The 19,877-nt window shown below is 40.5% G+C and overlaps 1 protein-coding gene across 5 annotated transcripts in view; it reads right to left on the reverse strand.

The window, feature by feature from the left end:
- The window catches only part of intu (inturned planar cell polarity protein), a 37,491-nt gene that overhangs the window by 17,550 nt on the left and 64 nt on the right, over window positions 1–19,877 (reverse strand). For 3 of the 5 annotated variants that reach the window (XM_066680510.1, XM_066680508.1, XM_066680513.1), the window contains exons 1-4: window positions 17,271–17,488; window positions 11,345–11,901; window positions 10,202–10,287; window positions 2,091–2,291 (exon numbers count right to left, since the gene is read on the reverse strand). In XM_066680510.1, coding sequence (XP_066536607.1) covers window positions 2,091–2,291; window positions 10,202–10,287; window positions 11,345–11,901; window positions 17,271–17,392 — 966 coding nt within the window. In that variant the 5' untranslated portion in view covers window positions 17,393–17,488. Of the gene's footprint in view, window positions 1–2,090; window positions 2,292–10,201; window positions 10,288–11,344; window positions 11,902–17,270; window positions 17,489–19,704 lie in introns of those variants that run through there. The other 2 variants (XM_066680511.1, XM_066680512.1) reach the window with 1 other exon arrangement.

Consider the following 19,877-nt stretch of genomic DNA (forward strand, 5'->3'; position numbering starts at 1 on the left):
GTCTTCTGTAACTTTGAAAGCTTTGAAAACACACACACACACACACACACACACACACACAGACACACACAGACACACACACACACACACACACACACACACACACACACACACACACACACACACACACACACACACACACACACACACACACACACACACACACACACACACACACACACACACAAAATCAAGACTTAAGCTTGCATTACTGACCAGCAGGAAGTAAACCACTCTGGTCAGTGAGAGTTTTAAAAAGCTAGAGGACCAATGTTTCAGCACCGAGACTTTATTAACTCCCCGCCCTCTGGTCTGTGTGATGTAAATCAGCTCAGTCCAAACAAATCAATGCCTACACCACTGCCCTGACATCAGCATTTATAGTGACCACAGGGCAAACCAGATTCATACTTTGAGCATTTTATGTTGCACAGTAGTTTCTGGACATGTGCACATTCATTGTGAGTGTCATTTTTTTTTTGGTACTGAATTTTAAACTGCTAAGACTGGGCTTAATATAGGACCCTGGAAATAATCCATACTCTGCTTAAGAATAAATGAGAATCACATGGCCTTAACAAGACAAAACAGTGCTTCCAAAAGCAGATGATAGTAATAGACAAGCTTACAGTGCTGCTATAAATTATCAAACAGGATAAAATCATCTCCTATTGGTTTCACTGCTTTGTGTATGGTTTCTGCAATCACAGTGGCTGTAGTTCATGTTCATGTTGATAACAACTGACAGATTTAATGAAAAAAAGCATCTGTTAGCACAGTCTGAAAGTCTAAATCAGAATGTAAAAACTTTTCACTCCCATTTTTTCCCCTCAATGTATTTCTCTAGCAGCACTGGAGTAATAAGAACCTAAAGGAACATTTCGTAGCATTTCTACCTTAAAATTACAGCTTCTAAATGACTGTGATGTTCCATTGAGCTGTAATAGGAGAATAAAGCCTCTGTGGCTGCTACACAGGGTCCACTGCACTAAGCACCTTCTGAATCACGGGGCAGAGGGCTCTCACGAGAAATGCATAATGCTTTACGGCAAAAATCTCCTAGCTACAAGAAGAATCTAGCCCGGTATTCCTGGTAGGAGCAAAGAGGTGAAAAAAATAGGGAATGAGTGGCCAATCAAGAGTTAATATTGGATTGATTTTACAGAATAGAGTGAGCTGAAACAAACCTGAGGACAGAAGTTGTAGTAAGTATTTGTTGCCCATTTTTCCATGTGTTAGTCAGCCATAAGTTTTGTTGGTGAAATATAATCAGGTTTTTGAGAGTTACTGAGCTGCTAACTTTAGCCCATTAGAGAGAGAGAGAGAGAGAGAGAGAGAGAGATGTGTGTGTGTTTATCTGTAAGAGATAAACAGGGAGAGTGTTTGTTAGTAGAAGCCCAGAGAGCCGGTTGTGTTTAAGTGAGCGAATGAGAAAGAGAGGGAGAGATGTGTGCAAGACTTGATTTCATGACAGTATTGTAACTGGGAATTACACTCAGCAACAGGGAGGAGGTTCTCAAGAGACAGTTCCCACCTTGTATTCCTTTAACAGTACTAAATGCAACAACTCAAACACACGTATGTATGGTTACGGTTTAAAAATATATATATTAAAAGACGACAACAAAAAGTCAGTTGAGTACATTATAAAGACACACAAATATCTTTATATGTAGAATATATATTTTATATTCTATAAACGGCTTTCTTATTTTAACCTTTTGAAACTATACCAGAGCCCAGAAATGATGTAATTTAACCTTTAAAAAGTAATATCAAAAGCTGCGAAAATTGCAAAGAAAATGCAAACTATAGGCTATGGCTCAGTAATGCTCACATTTCTTCTCTTAAATTACATCACAATAATATTTATTGATATAAATCTGTACAACATTTGTATAATTGTTTATTGTGCTAATTCCACAGACGATAATCCCTGTACTTGTATTATGGTACAGTTTTAGTGAACATTTCATAACAAAGGGACAAGAAGAAATCATCAGATTAACACAATTTAGAACAGCACTGAAATATTTTCCCGCTTAAATTTAGTTCTATCTAGGAGATAGGAGTGGCATTAGATAACTGACCTCCTCCTGAGACGACTCTGAGTCCAGTTTGAGCGATAGGTACATGATGATATGAGGTATGTGTGCTACAGACATCTGTAGATCCATGGTGTCCTCTCCCCAGAGAAGACGCACCAGTTGGCTGACCTGAGGAACAGCTTTCTGCCTAGACATCTCCGAGTCCACTCCACCCCCACCAGCTGTCTCCAGAGTCAACCGCACCTACACAGAGAAGAACACGCAACGATACAGGTTTGAAATCATACAGGTCTAACTCTTCAGTCATGACCAGTTTTAATAACGTAGTAAATTCAGAGTAAAGTCTAAAGAACAACGATCCAAAGCTGAGGATTACTGTAACAGACCAGTAGCAACAGTCTAGAGGCTGCTTACTTTAACTCAGGATGGGCTTAACATTTAGCTGATTTTTTGGATCAAAAGCATGGAAATAATTAAAATATGTGAAACAGGTTTTCTGTGGCAATAGTATTAAGGACCAGTGCTGTAGATCAAATCCGAAAAAACTTTACCTTTCAAGATATAGGACCTCTGGGATGAAGACTTGGCCTAAATCTAAAGAAGAAACTAAATTCACTGGAGCTGAATCCAGCATTACATATTTCACATCATGTGTTTTCTGTTATGGGCAGATGAGACCCAGTTCAGTGCTGGTCTGGGGGTGCTTCACTGTGGGATTTAGGAAGGAAATAGTGGGAGAAAGAGCTGAATGCTGATTATAGGCTGAAGAAATACTATGACCATAGTAAACCATTTCACACCAGTTTGTTAGATATACGACCATGTCATTAAAATGCAATCAGAGAAACAGACAGGTGTTGCCGTCAGTTGGTCCCTTTGAGGACATGTAAATATATTAAAACAAAATGACTACTAGTGATTCTCATACTTTTCAGCACAGGTTTCCATTTATTACGTACAAAATCCATATAAAAAGATGGTGATCCGATTTTAAACACAAGCTGTCCTGCACGGAGGATATGGAGCCTACACAGAATCACTGCGCACAAGATGGGAACACACTCACACATTCAGTCACACCTAAACACACATTCAAGCGGCCGATCCACCTACTAATATGCGTTTTTGGACCCTGAGAGGAAACCTACACAGTCATGGAGCAGGGCTCAAACCCAGCTGCAACACGGTCTTTTGAGCCAGGCAAAGATCAAAGAGGCAACATGAACGGAAAAGACACAAGGAAAACACAAGTGTGAATTGAGCACAAATCAGAAAACTGAGAAAGAACCAGAGGGTGGCATGACACACACAACAAGAAACACCATACTGTATCTCTGCAGTTTTTCCAAATTTGAGAAAGTGCATTAAAGCCTATATCCCTAATACTATCATGAGCCCTGGTAGAAAACAGTTTCACCACAATGGACTTCAAACAAAGCTATGATGTGAATGAAGTGTAGAATTACTGCTTAATTTAAGAGTCTTATGCTTTTATAAAAATACTGCATTAAACATTATAGTATTCCAGTCATTTTTATGTAGTCCAGTTATTTTCAAATGCATCAGAACAAAGTAACAATTTTAATGATTGTTTTAAAAGTCGGATGCAAAAATCCCGCTTGAAATCTGTAACTCATGGACAACGTCAAATGCTGTTTCCTCCCTGGAGCTGCTTTGCCAGGCCTTCGTTGGAGCTCTGCATATAGTTGCTGCATGTTTGTGCTTAGTGCTTTTAGCTCGTCTTCATTAAATGAAAAAGCATGTTCAGAGTTGAGACCAGGTGACTGACTTAGCTATAAAAAAAAATATTCCATTTCTTGGCCTTAAGATGCTCTCCTGTTGCTTTCACTGTACGTTCTGCGCCATTACACATCTGTAATTTGCAGTTACTTTCTATAGGTTTTGCAGCATTTGACTGAATCTAAGCAGACAGCAGAGCTCTGTGCATTTTTCAAAATGTAATCCTACTACACCCATCAGCAGTCGGAGCAATAACTGCGTTCTCACACTTGGTTGACTCCTACCGTGCCTGGGCACAGTTTTCCCCACTCTCCACTTCAACTGACATATGCTCACATGTTTACTGCACAGGGCCGGAGCACATGTACGTCAACAGGCTGCAGATATTTGTTTTGTATAAAAGGCTCAGTCAGAAATTTACAGAAGCAAATAAGGAAGAATTTTACCAACTGTATCTGAGTTCTTGTGCATTATATCCAATTTTTCGAAATACTTTTATCTGTCCAAACCTCTAGCACACCCTGCATCTCAGCAGCAGACCAGAGTGATCCTTTCCCGCTGTGTTTGTTTACAGTGATGTCACATTTTACCAGGCCTCTAGGGTCCAGTTAACAACACTGTGAGCCCAGGTGATGTACTATGTCTAGTATCATGGTGTTAACAGAAAAACTCAGGTGGGTCTTCAGCCGCCATATCCATTGGAAGCTAAAGAATGCTGCACTGATGTGCAGAATATGCGAGTGGGGTCTCCTGCATTGAATGTGGATGAGATTTCTGTCAGAGTCGCTTGTCTGTTTGCATGGACAATACTAGCCAGGCGCCACTGGTCACAACCATTAAGCACTGTCCACTAAGGATGGTGATGCTTTCTATGATGTATTCTGTGTACATGTGACAACTATTATATGTGTATACCATACATATGCCAATGTTCAACCTTACAAACAAGATAACACCTCCCAACTTGAGCAGGTACTGGTGTTCCCAAGCCATCTCTTGAAGTATTCCCATGGGCAAATCAGTATATTTACTGTTCTGGGCTAGTTTTCACAAAAGCATCTTAGAACATAGAGAGAATGTTCAGTGTGATGCTCACTTTACCATCCAAATTTTTTCTCTCTTTTATGGAAACCCACGCAGACACAGGGAGAACACACCACATTCCTCACAGTCACCCGGAGGAAACCCACACAGACACAGGGAGAACACACCACACTCCTCACAGTCACCCGGAGGAAACCCACGCAGACACGGAGAACACACCACACTCCTCACAGACAGTCACCCGGAAGAAACCCACACGGACACAGGGAGAACACACCACACTCCTCACAGACAGTCACCTGGAGGAAACCCACACAGACACAGGGAGGAAACCCATGCAGACATAGGAAGAACACACCACACTCCTCACAGACAGTCACCCGGAGGAAACCCACATGGACACAGGGAGTACACAGCGTAATGTGAATGTGATGTGAATATAATCCAAATATATGAAATGCAGAAGTCTTAGTTTTCTTGAAAATATAAAACAAATGCAATTTAAATCACAATTGCAATAGATATTTTCTCCAAATTGTTCAGCCCTATAAAACACTGAACTAAATTTCTGGACCGGATCTGGAACGGATCAAGCTCATCCTAAGGAACAGTGAGTCATTTATGCCACTGTATTCAGTCTGAGATGTAAGAAAACTACATTCCAGAAGCTACATTCTGAAGCAGAGTTAATGTTTGAGCAAAACATGATTGATTGATGTACTGGACAAGATCCCACCACTGCCTGAGTAAAACTGTATTCAAAAAATGTGAGCATGTGTCAAAAGCTTGGCTAAATCCATATTCTTTTTGTGCTGAGCTGTGACACCACAGCAAAGCCTCTGAGCTCCAGATAAATGTTCTACTCTCCACAATCTTCCACAATGCTTTACCCACCAAACTCTAACAGACAGGAATGTGTCATTTCAATTCACTGTGAGCCACCACTTAAACCTCAGGATAACATGTTTCACAATGCAAGCGTCGTACTGCTGCTGGTGTTTTGTTGCACAGTGGTCAAGAATATAATGCAGTTATGGGTTGTGTGCTTGTGGGTTTTCAACTGGTGATGTAACTGTGTACAGAACTGCTGCCAATGGAAATGATTTTATTACATACTAGTTAGACATTCCTTCATAATAACATTTCCTACAGTATAAAAAGGCCCATGCCCGGTCTTAAGAATAAATACAGATAAACCATACCCTTCAGAGAATTTACAGAGAACTTTATCAACAGTCAGACAAAGTCAAAGTCATTTTAAAAAGTGTGCCAATCTTCCACAGCCCCACAAAATAAAGGCACTTATAATTCTGTGGCTACAATAAATGAAGGTCCAGTATTTAGTCTTTTGTCCTCTTGCTCTTGCGCTGTAATTTGGTCTTTACACTCATCTCTAATCACTACCTTTCTCTCCCTCTTTCTTTCCCTCTTGCCCCCCCCCCCCCCCCCCTTTCTCTCTCTTTGTGCCGCAAAGTAATGACACTTTTCCTGTGGCCTCCAAATACATGCTGTGCCATAACCACCATCGCTGCCGTGGCGACGCAACTCTGTAATTTCAACATTCCGTCCTTTTTAGGTTGCCGAACTTAACGCTGCCGGCCTGGGGAGTGATCAAAAGAAAAGTCTTCTGGGAAATCAGCAACGTCCCATTACGCATATAGAAAAACATGAAAATGATTGGTAGCTACTATCTAAGATTTCATGGGCAGCTGAAAGTAAATCCGCGCATACTGTGAGAAAACTTATTCATTACTACTTCAGTCCATTCACAAACGACAAAAAGGCATTTCACAAAATAATATGTTTAGAACTTAACAAAATTGTGCGGTTTGAGTCAAAACCCTAAAATAATGACAACTTATGTTAGGGCTACAACAAAAAAAAAACTGCCAAAACTACTGAAAATACACTGCTTAACATTCCAGAGAAGGAAGATAGAGTATAAAAATGAGCTCATTTGAATAAAAGGACATATTATACCTATTTTGCACAAGTTTACACAGATCTCTGAGATGTAAATAAAATATCCATGTCATGTCTTGGTTAAAACACCACAAGAATCAAACAACAGTTTATTTCTTTCCCGGTCTAAACAGCCTTGTCTCATTATGCCCTGTTTCAGCGCCTGTTCTTTTAAATGAGAACGAGCCTCTGTTTATTTCAGATGAAGGGGATTAGCAGTAAGGCACAAAAACTGTGGTTTTTGGTCATTTTCACTTTGTTCTATTTCTTCACCATTCTCATGGTTGCATTTAATCCGTACTCTTATTTCTCCCGTTTTATTTGTTTTGATCTGTTTACTTTGTCTTTGCACTCAAATATGAATGCGGGTCCAACGCTGTGGTTGGAGAGACTCAAAAAGAGGCTGGACAATTATGAAGTGCCAAAAATCAACACAAATTCAGATTCAGACTTGTTTTATCCCATGTTTTCAGACTTTTAAGCAGATCATAAAATAACATTTATTTTATTTTACAGTTGCTAATGCACTTAAAATTTACTTTGTCACAATCTGTGCCCTTTAAGTACCTGAAGGGAATGGATATAATAGAATACAGTGGAACCTCTACTAACAAACTTTCCAAGATACGAACCGGGCATCTGAATATTTTTTGCCTCCACCAACGAACCACGACTCTAGAAACGAACCCGAGCCTCCTCCGAGCCGGCGGCTGGAAATGGCCCCTGACCCCAATAGGCGAGTCTTCCAGCGCCCAGACTTGAGTGAGCTTTTAAGATTAGCACATTGTAGCTTTAGCAATTTAGCATTAGTGTAAATAGCAGACATGGAAATTCGTGCTAAGTTAAGCCATATCTACTCTTCGTCTCCCCACATTCACCACCTACTCTCCGTTATTCCACCCACCTCCCACCTCCCGTCATACAGCCAGTGCCTGTGTTACTCCTCCAGCCAGTCGTCACGTCTTCAAGGTAGCGATGTGTAACCACTTACAACTTTATTATTTCTTTTTTATTACTGTTTCCACTGTATTTCTCTTTTATTTTTAGTAACGCTACATGTATTTTTTTTACTAATTTAAGAGTGTTGTAAACATATATCAGTGCAAAAAGGGTGACTTTCGGGGGGGGGGCGGGGGTTGGAACGCATTAATTGCTTTTCCATTATTTTAAATGGGGAAAATTGACTCGAGAAACGAACTTTTCCACTTACGAACCGGGTCACGGAACGGATCAAGTTCGTAGGTAGAGGTTCCACTGTACTGTATGCAGTAACATATACTACTGTTTTAGACTACTGTAGTCTACAAGGAAGATGAATGTAGATATGCCCAATAGAATAGCCACAGACTGGTCTGAAATGTCTAAAATCTCCAGCTGCACTGCTTTGTCTGATCCACTCATACTAGTGCAACACATACACCGAAAATCAGTTTGAGTGGTGTGAGTGTAAGTCGGAACATACGTACATACTGTACGTAAAAAACATACTGTAAGCACTTATCCTATCCTAACACCTATCCTCCTCGGTCCCGAGCCGCGTAACCGTGTATTCTTCTGCCGCACACCAAACACGAAGTACACGTTACGACGTTTACGACGCAAAACCACTTAAGTCCAAACAAGGCTTTATACAGTAAATGGGAGATGTGTCGTAACCACGAAACATCGTAACTCGGGACTGACGTAACCTGAGGACCTCCTGTAATTGCAATATAAAACGTAATAACAATATGATTTTTAAACAAACTTTCAACATTTCATTATATATTATTGACACCATCTATCAGGGCACTGCCATCAGTTCAGCGTGCTCGGTTTAAAATTTAGTTTAAAAATATGAAAACTGACAAAGCCAATAGGTTTATCTTTGATGGTGATGTCATTTTTCTGGTTTGTTTTTGAACGGTTTTCAGCAGATTTTATACTGTTCATCGATATCAAAATTCATCAAAATTAAGAAATATATTGTGATATCAATTTTGACGATATTGTCCAGCCCTAAATATACTCCAGTGTTCAGAATTTAGCATTTAATATGTGTAATTCTTGATTCATTGATTTTGAAATTTTAATTAGCATATTAAATATTAAATGTGGCCTGTGCAAACATTTCTAACACTAATGTTTGGTCCTAATGAGATCGCCAATTTAAGAACTAAACACAACAGAGTGAATGAGAAATATTTCTTATTTCTGCACAGTTAAGAATATCCTGTTGGGTGCATAATTCTTTGGCAGTTAGAATGTCCAAATCAGGGAAACAGTAGATGAGCTATCATTGATGTTAGCTTTTTGCCATGTCATGTGGGTGGGACAAGCCACATCCAAGTCCTGCCATAGAATAAAATGGTAGTTTGAGCTGAATCTGCTCCACCATCTTAGAAAAAAAGGGTCTTTGTTGCCTAGAATTTCAATTAAAAACACAATAAAAATGTCTCATAAACCTCATAAAATATTGTTTTGACCCCTGCCACAAACTTTTGATTCAACGTACAGGTAACTTGGCATAAAAAAACAAGACTCCACACACTGGAATCAGATGCATGTGTTTTAGCACTTAATTAGTCCTGAAAGTTTCTTTAAAAACACATGATTAGAGACACAATGTTTGTAGATGAGCACTGTTTAAAGCTGAAAAAGCCTCAGACTTCTCTCAGCCCAGAACTACATGGAAGCGCTTCCTTTCTTATATTAGATTTTTTCCCCCGTAAACGCTTCCAATGAAAAATTTCCACATTAATAAGCTATTTAGAAAATCTTCCCACAGCGGAGCCACACTGCCAAGTAAAATAAGCTGTGGGTGGTGCCGAGGGTGGTGTTCTTGTCACAAATAACAAGAAAAGTATGACATCAACGGTTTCTTCAACAATAATCTTTTTTTTTTAAACAGATGATAGTTGTCAGGATTATGTAATTATAGTAAAATGTGTGCTGAAACAAGCATTTACAGTACAGGAGAAAGGGGCCACCAGTTATAGTTATTTTAACTTTTAGGTCCCTTTTCCATCTTCAAATATATGTTTTCATTGCACAGTCATTTTCCCATGAATGTCTAAAACAATTCCAGAATTTTCAAATCAGTGTGAAGCAGTTCAGCCAGGCGGCCACTGTAATTAAGTACTGTAGAAGGGAATAGAAGGGGTGCTTGAAAGTGCAAAAACACAGTGTAAAACATCAAGGCATGCAGAACAAAGAAAAGAAGCAGTTTCTAATGGGTTCTAATGTTGCTTGCATGCAGTTGTTGCAGAAGTTCAGAGCGCGCTCTGTCAAACCTGGCACTGCATTAATGCTTAGAAGGGTTTACGATGCTCAGTCAGCATTAAAATACAGATAACTTCTGAGCGTCTTTAAAATGGGCAGCGGATGTTGGGTGGTCTGCTGAAATACAAACACACATGCACACACACCTGTGTCGGACCAGGAATGCATGAGAGTACTCTCTCGATATTTTCTGATGTAACATCCACGTCGTCAACAGCAACAAGGACATCGCCTGTAAAAGAAAGACGTGGTTAATAGTCGTGAAAACTAAGAGTAGCACTAATGTGGGGAATGCATTATCTAAGTAAACAGAACCACATGGAAATGTACCTCAGCATTGCAATTGCTGTGTGATACACTATCTACTCAGAATGTTTACTTCTGCAGAACAAAGGCCTCCTCCACCTGCCTTTCTTAGATCTGGGCTCCCCTATCTCTGTTACACAGACGTTCTCTGCATTATTTCAGATATTTAAATAGCCTAATTGCTTTAGTATGCGCAGGCGTTTTAGAGCCACTCGTAAAAGCTAGCTTGTGGTGTTCTACTTAGTAGTGTAATTCCTTTGGAATTCATTTGGTCCATCTGGAATTGGACTACTGCGGGTTTGCATTACTAGCATGCCCTTTCATGTAAATAAAAACAAAGAGAATTTTTGTAAAACAAGCCATCTCTTTTCAAATTGAGGCTTTTAAACTATCCCAAACGCTAAAACGTTTATTCCAAATAAACACGCCATACAACAACCGATCTAGGTAAGACATCTTAGCACATACTTAAAACAAAGGCACAAAAGACAGTCATGACTGACTGTCATGACTGACATTTACGAACACAGTGAGTGGGCTTACATCATTATTTTTGAGAAATGTGCCGAGGGGGTACCAGATTGCTTTGATGTGGAAGAAACAACCATGGTAAGGAACAGACTCAGGTGAATTACTGCTTTTATGAAATAGCAGAAAAACAAAGCAGTAATTTCACATAAGAACTGTAACATGTCATTTATCCACTGAGCACTGTACATTTTAATTTTGTAAGCTATGACTACTAAACAGATAAAGGTTGGAAACAAGTAATACAATGATTCGTTTGTGAGAGAATCATAGCAATACCCAATACACACAAAACATCCACACTGAAAATCTGTGAGACCAGAAGACACACTGGTTCCGAAGGTTTGGTGAATGTTATGTCTGTTATGTTCATCTCAAAGTCCTGTTGGAGCTTGATCAGTTGTGAGGGACCTAACCGCAAACATAAACACACCCTAAGGCGCAATCTTACTTACCTATTAAAATCTCTGCACACTTGCTAGCAGGGCTGTGAGGTACTAATCCGTGGATAATCAATCTCTCCCCTACTCTCCCTTTACTATCTCCTCCTCGATGAACCACACCCAGTAAAGCCTCTAGCAGCCCTCCTTTCTCTGGGGAAGGAGGAGGTGTACTGCCCAGCCGTTTAGGGTTCAAGTAAACGCAGACATCCTTAAGATGTGACTGTTGCACCACCAGTCCTGCCCGCTGCCCGGTCTGGTTCTTCAAGATGGAGGCTGGCTGCTGAGAAGTCCTGCCATCTCTGCCTCTTTGAGATTGTCGCCGTTTACGTCCCAGAATCTTGGCTAGCTTTTTGAGTTTTGGTTCTGATTTAGCATTAGACTCCCTGCACTTTCTGCTTTCCTCAGTGATGATCTCTGCTTCTTTTTCACTGAAGCGCACATGATTGGTTGCAGCAGACTGACTGGCAGTAACCTGGGCCAAGACAGCGTCCTCTTCACCTTCACTCAGCTCCAAATAGAACAGGTCCCCATTCTTCTGGACATCATCCAGCCACTCAGGCTCAATCTCACTAAGATACAAAAGAGGGGGAAAAAACAGTATTAGGAGTGCACGTAAGTTCAACATTCTTCTTTTACACAGGATAATATTTAAAATATCCTTTCTATTAGAGCGTCACATAGTGCCCTGCCAATTCTCTTCCTACCAGCCACCACAAAAATGCCAACGCTTCTCAGGGGACATTATGCAGGCACCTGCCTTCATCTGTGTTTCACTGATTTAAGCCCATGACACCTCTGCCATCCCAGACTCACCTCTCTCCAGGCTCATTTTACAGATGCACTTACATGTAGATACACATCAGCCTCCCTGGTGACCAAAGCCATAGCTAGTCCCACTGGCACCATTAATGCTTGCTTAGGCCCACCAGTTCCGTTTGAGCTTAATTTGATACATCACAAACTAGGAATTCAACATAAAAATTCCAAATAATAAAAACCACAGTGCCACAAGTTCCCAGCCCTCCACGTAGCTAAAACACTAAGTATCTCAGCCATTCCATATTAACAGTGCATTTCTCCAACTACTCTGTGCTTTTCTTATTCAGCCTCTAAATCCAAACTGCACACAGATCCTACACCCATTTCTACCAGTCTTCTTATATGTGCCTGCCACCCACATTCTCTCACCTCATTCTCTAAGTCTGTGTATTTCAGCTTCTATGCATTTACTTTCTGAATATAACACCATGTCTGGCCTCAGCACAGTGAACACAATACACTCTGGGACCTGTCGTTTCTTACCTGCACCAGCTAGGAATTTCCAAAGTTGCACTTCGCTCCATCCACTGATATTTATAGCTTGTGCATGCTCTCCAATGTTCTCCCACATGACAGACTAACATTTCATGCAAATAAAATATGCTTCAGCTAAATTTTGCATGCAATCTACAACTGGCCTCTTCACCTACTCACTGTCTAACGTTTTGCTGAGTTCAGAGCAAAACTGGAGCTCAAAATCTCAGACCGCCATCTTGGTGTCGCAGGAGCAGAACAATTTTTTTATAGATGGCAAACAACCTTAATTTCACATTATTTTCCTTTCTCAAACTACATCTGCTCCGTGTGTGAGAAATTTCCATTTCAACTTTAACACTGCAGCATTAAATGTGAAATGGATCATTCTACCAGGGGCACATTGTAATCTCTGCTTAATTTAACGAGGACTGAGTAGTTCTGTATGTAACAGGAAACATTTACACCACTTGAGGTGGAATAGATAATTCTACTGTGGCCACAGAGTAATTTCTGGAAGAAAGGAGGCCCTAGAATGTAACAGTAGCATAATTTAAAGTGAAATTTACATTTCTGCCGACACTTTACTCAGTGTTTGAAGCAGAGATGCACAAATGTTACAGAATTCCTGTAGTTCAACAAACAACAGAACATGACACTTCTGAACATGAACATGGCTGCCAAAACATATACATTTAACATTTATAAGAACTGAACAATAGTATTATTAATTTGCTGGGTGCCTGACAGTCCCATTACAACTAGGCTACTCCAGGCTAACTAGGCTAATCTGTAACTAGCCAAGGCTATCAATCACCTCATTCCTAAGTTTAACTCTGCCTTCTTATGATATAGCAGAATAACCCTTTAAAATTGATTTCTGATAATTTCAGGTAAATTAAAAATAATATGCCAATGTTTAGACGCTGGAGGTGAAAAGTCAGTTTACAGGACAAAAAATTACACTGAAAATTAGCTACTTTGCCAAATCTTGGGGGCTAGGTGGAGCTAGCCATCATTTTGCCACCAGCCAGCAGAGTCACTAGAACTTTGCTGGCTTCACTTTTGAGACATTGTGCTTTCCGTGTTTTATACAGTCACTGGTCTAGCCATATACGGTGTACAATCACTGCCCTGCCATTGCTAGGCAACGCTACTCCGGCAACAGAGATCTTCCCCAGTTCCCTTGTTACAAGCCCATAAACATACAGGAGAAACTAGTCGTGCTAGTGTGATAAATAAAGCTACATGGGTTTTAATTAAAGCATGGTTTAAGGTGGAATGAAATATCAGACTAAGAACTTGGGGAATAAGGATCTTATCAGACTAGTTACCGGCTCGCTGCAGCTTGTCGTGATGGAGCAAACGCCATTGCCAGCAAAGTGCTGGGAAACTAAAGTGTGGCTGTGAAACTACACACTCTGACAGAGTTTATAGCCATGCATCCTTCCATTATCTGTAAGCACTTATCCAGTTCAGGGTCACGGTGGGTCCAGAGCCTACTTGGAATCTTTGTGCGCAAGGCAGGAATACACCCTGGAGGGGGCGCCAGTCCTTCACAGGGAGAACACACACATTCACTCACACACTCACACCTACGAACACGTTTGAGTCGCCAATACACCTACCAACGTGTGTTTTTGGACTGTAGGAGGAAACCCACGCGGACACAGAGAGAACACACCACACTCTTCACAGACAGTCACCCGGAGGAAACCTACGCAGACACAGAGAGAACACACCACACTCCTCACAGACAGTCACCCGGAGGAAACCCACAAAGACACAGGGAGAACACACCACACTCCTCACAGACAGTCACCCGGAGGAAACCCACGCAGACACAGAGAGAACACACCACACTCCTCACAGACAGTCACCTGGAGGAAACCCACGCAGACACAGAGAGAACACACCATACTCCTCACAGACAGTCACCCGGAGGAAACCCATGCAGACACAGGGAGAACACACCACACTCCTCACAGACAGTCACCCGGAGGAAACCCACGCAGACACAGAGAGAACACACCATACTCCTCACAGACAGTCACCTGGAGGAAACCCACGCAGACACAGGGAGAACACACCACACTCCTCACAGACAGTCACCCGGAGGAAACCCACGCAGACACAGAGAGAACACACCATACTCCTCACAGACAGTCACCTGGAGGAAACCCACGCAGACACAGGGAGAACACACCACACTCCTCACAGACAGTCACCCGGAGGAAACCCACGCAGACACAGAGAGAACACACCATACTCCTCACAGACAGTCACCCGGAGGAAACCCACGCAGACACAGAGAGAACACACCACACTCCTCACAGACAGTCATCCGGAGCGGGAATCGAACCCACAACCTCCAGGTCCCTGGAGCTGTGTGACTGCGACACTAACCTGCTGCACAGTTATATTATGAACAGGATATGAAAGCAAAGTATACTGCAATTCCTGCAAGATAAATTGCTGTTTTATATACATTTTTAGAGACCTATTTGTCATTGACCTGCATAAATAATCATTGTGTCATACAATAATAACACAGTATGTTATATTCTTGCATATATCAGCGTTTTGTACAAGGCCAAAAAGGGAAAATGGAAAAACTAACACAGGCGGTTAAGAACTTCAAGACAGAGCAAAAGTGCATGTGAATGACCTTCGGATTTTATGAACCAGTACCAAGAACATGTAATTTTCTCAAACACAATCTGCATGATTAATGTTCTTCTCTCTCTGTTGCAAGCTGTTTTTTAGCTTTAGATCATATGGTATCAAACTGAGTGTCTACCAGTAACACATAAGTCAGCAGTTTTTTGACTGCACCCACTGACCCAATTTAAAACAAGACAATGACCAGAAGCCGACCTAAAACCACACAAGTTTTGTTTTCCTATTTAAAATGGACCATCCTCCTGATCTGATCCAATACTCATTTTAATCCAACCATCTTTTCTTACAATGCAGGAGAATTCTATAGTTTAGCAGCATCATCACAGATTTTATGAAATCTCACAAGCTGTACGTACATTGAAGACAGTGCTCTTTCTCCACAAAAAAGAGCAAAACTGAATCTCCACCTAGGCATATGTTTTCTTCACTCTCTCTAAATTAAGCCATGCAATTTCTGTGGTGAGCTCTTGGAAACCACGTACATAAATTCACTAAAGATGGGGAACAGCATATAATTATTTATGAAGGCTGGCTTTCTAAATTAAAAACAGAAAGTTCTCCCCAATCTTGAAAGAGGGAAGAAAAGGGTCTTTTTTCTGATGTAGTAACTGGACTAGACCTCCTTTATTATTTTTACTGCAGTAGCCAAAGAATATGAATACACAAAATTGGCAAGAGTAAAGAAGTCTGCATTGCAAATAAGAGGAAAACACGCACAAAAGCTTTGTATTTGAATAATTTTAAAATGCTCTTGTTAAATTTTTACTTGTGCTATACTGTATGTTGAAAAAGGTCTGTTTAACAAGACTTAAGATTTCCAGCACAATCAGTATTCAAGTGTGTGATCATTCAGGTCTAATTAACACTGATTATTCATTCATTCATTCATTGTCTGTAACCCTTATCCAGTTCAGGGTCGCGGTGGGTCCAGAGCCTACCTGGAATCATTGGGTGCAAGGTGGGAATACACCCTGGAGGGGGCGCCAGTCCTTCACAGGGCAACACACACACTCACACATTCACTCACACGCTCACACCTACGGACACTTTTGAGTCACCAATCCACCTACCAACGTGTGTTTTTGGACTGTGGGAGAAAACCGGAGCACCCGGAGGAAACCCATGCGGACACAGTGAGAACACACACACACATACATACACTATATATATATATATATATATATATATATATATATATATATATATATATATATATATATACATACATACACACATACATTTTATATATATATATATATATATATACCCAGAATCATTAGCAGCAAGGCAGGAATGAACCCTGGAGAGAGAGCCAGTTCTTCACAAGGCAACACACAAACACACACATTTACTCACACTTATGGACACTTGGATACTCACAAAATGGAGCACCTGGAGGAAACCCACACTGCGCTACCCAGTTTGCACATTAGGTATGATGGAAATGTCTTTAGGTTTAGGTGTATATATATATATATATATATAGCCCACTCATAGGTAAGCCGTCAGTGATACTGCACTTTACCTTTCACAAGTACTTCTTGTGTTGACAACTCAAATGAAATATTAAAATTTCTGGTAAACGTAGGTATGGATGAATTTCTAGGTGAAAAATATATTAACACACCCTCAGCGTAGCACACACTTCTGCACATTTAATGCACAATTTTTGTTTATTTGCGTAATTAAACAAACAGATGCATTTAGATTTTATTCACCACGTTAACTTAATCTGTATTAAAGCTTGCATTAAAAAAGTGTAACATTTACGTTAGTTTCCTATGTTAGAATTATACATGTGTTGCACTTAATCTCTGATGCAAAAGTTCTCATGTAGTACCTTAATATACGCAGGCTACGAATTTACTGTTATACACTTACTTTTTCCCCACGCATGCAATTTGCCCTGATACACATCTAATATATAAATAAATATAAGTGAAAGTTGAGTGGCCAGTCTCACTCTGAGTCAGTGGAGCTCGATGCAGTAGACTCGGTTTCGCTCGCATCGTTTACTCCACACTCGTCACTCTCTTCGCCTTCCTCTGTCACAGTGGGACGACTCTCACTACTGCGGGAGGCCATGTCTACACGCCCTTTATACTCTGCCTAAAACAAAGAGCTGTTGTTGCTGCTTTAAAAGTCTTTTTCTCCTTCGAAACAGTGATGTAAATAAAGCCACACTCGCCATATTGTCAACATACGGGTTCTCTGACTGCGCCGCGTCACGTCTTATCAAAGCGTGATTGGGCGAAAGGGCCCGTTGCCGTGGAAACAAGAACGCTTTCCTTCAAAACTAAGGTAAGGTACTCGAAACTTCACTGAGATGGAAACGAGTCAGTACCGGAAATAACATGGACAGGCATCGGCACCTTACCTTCGGGTGACAGTGACATTGACATATTACCAACCTAAACATTAGGGTAAGCGCGTGTAGGTGAACTGATTTCAAAAGAAAAGCCACAAGTCATGAAGATATCAAGACACGGTGTCATTTCAAAATAAATGCTCTTAAATGATGACATTTATATCAATTTTATACTAAATGTATTACATGGCCAATTTTATGTACAAATGATAGTACACCATCTGAATCTGTGTCAACCATTTACTACCAAGTTCTTCATTCTTTTTTGTCATTTTAAAATAAAGGCCATTTATGTTATCACATTTCTGTAAATTTAATTCCAAGGACCCAGTAAACAAGGAACGTCCTTGGATGTTCAAAATAGGTTTAAAAGTAGTCTGTCCGTCAAGGACATATTTTAAACGTCAGTGGACGTCCAAAACGCGTTTTATACAAGTAATTTATTTCGGGACCTATTAATAACGTCAGTGGACGTCCGAAATACGTCTAATATTCGTCTTTTCAATATCTGTGTTTGGACGTCTTTTCAACTTTCATTTTCAACCTTAAGAGAACGTTGATTAGACGGCAGTCATTACGTTATTTCAAACATGCTAAATGTCTACTGGGTATAGTTAAATTATTAAAAGAACAATTTTAAAGAAATATTAAAAGTAACACTGCTTATACAGAGAAAAATAACTTTGTATATAATATTTTTTAAGGTTTAGTGATCAGTTTATATTCCCTTTTTTTTAGAATAAAAAATATTTAATGTGTATTCAATATCAATGCCATAGGCATATGCCACTGTCACCCGTATGTAAGATGTCGATGCCACTGTAACATAAGATGCAGATGCCATTTCATGTTATTATTGCCTCTCAAACAAGCGGAAGAAAAAACTAGAATTACAACCACAGCTCCTTTGATAAGGCAAGTTTTACAACTCAAACATACATTTCAGTTCCAGTCATCCTCTATTGAACGCTGAGCTTTTAGATTGAGTCTAATGTTCATGCGCTCTTCTAGAACTATATGGTTTTAAAAAGGGGCGCTCTGAGGCCTCGGTCACATCCAGAACACATTCTCTGAAAGCCGAGTCCTCCATTTCTCCATCTCTCTTTATGTGAATTAAACTGTGGCCCTGACTACATCTGAATTTTGCCTTTAAAGAATTATTTGAGTAAATAATCATTATTTTGGGTGGCACAGCCCAAGGGAAGCATTGCAGTCACACGGCTCCAGGGTCCTGGGGTTGTGGGTTTGAGCCCCACTCCGGGTCACTGTCTGTGAGGAGATTGACGTGTTTCTCCCAGGTCCAAAAGCACATGTTGGTAGGTGGATTGACTATTCAAATGTGTCCATATGTGTGCCTGAATGTGTGAGTGTGTGTCGCCCGGACTGGTACACGATCCAGGGTGTGTTCCTGCCTTGCACCCAGTGGGTAGGCTCTGGACCCACCGTGACCCTGAACTGGATCAGTGGTTACAGACAATGGATGAATGAACATTAAATACTCTTTAAATCAGTCCCTAAATATTAAACTTGAGCCAATGTTGTGGGAATATTATTTAAAAAAAACCCACATAGCAACAGCACATGGGCTTATTGTGGTTTTTACTACTTAATATCTTACAAATCACTTCTTCAATGTTTACTGCTAAATTTGACCTAATAAGCTGTTTGTTTTACTGATCTGAGTCTGAGGCAAAAATACTACATTAAAAAAATATAGTAGACGACCAGAAGTTGTGAAATACTAAGAGTTAGTTCAGCATTTCACACTGCACTAAATCCCAGTTAATCCTCACTAATAATGCTCTCGTTGTAATGAATGTGCAGTTGTTTAGATTTCTACTGGTGTAAGAATGAAATCAAGGCGCTATATTGCAACATAATCACGATAATAAACAAACATAACGTCGTATTGACCACCCTCTGACCGTTAAAGCGAGACAAACAGACATCAGAAACTTTAACCGTAAGCTCATTCGGGCAGCGGTCTCTAATCTTAGACATGAAGGATATGAAGAAATGAAGGACTCACCTGTAAAGGAGAACACTTCGTATGGAGTCAAAGTCTTCCAAGTTCGCCGAGACCGAGCCATGGGTTCCTCCACCCGGACAAACACTGAACATTGTGCTTCATGCTTTCCGTAACCATCGGGTCCAGCTGGATTCATTCATTTAACACAGCGGTGAGAAGGAGAACTGTCGAGC

Source organism: Hoplias malabaricus, chromosome 9, assembly GCF_029633855.1.
Source record: "Hoplias malabaricus isolate fHopMal1 chromosome 9, fHopMal1.hap1, whole genome shotgun sequence".
Classification (NCBI taxonomy): Eukaryota; Metazoa; Chordata; class Actinopteri; order Characiformes; family Erythrinidae; genus Hoplias; species Hoplias malabaricus.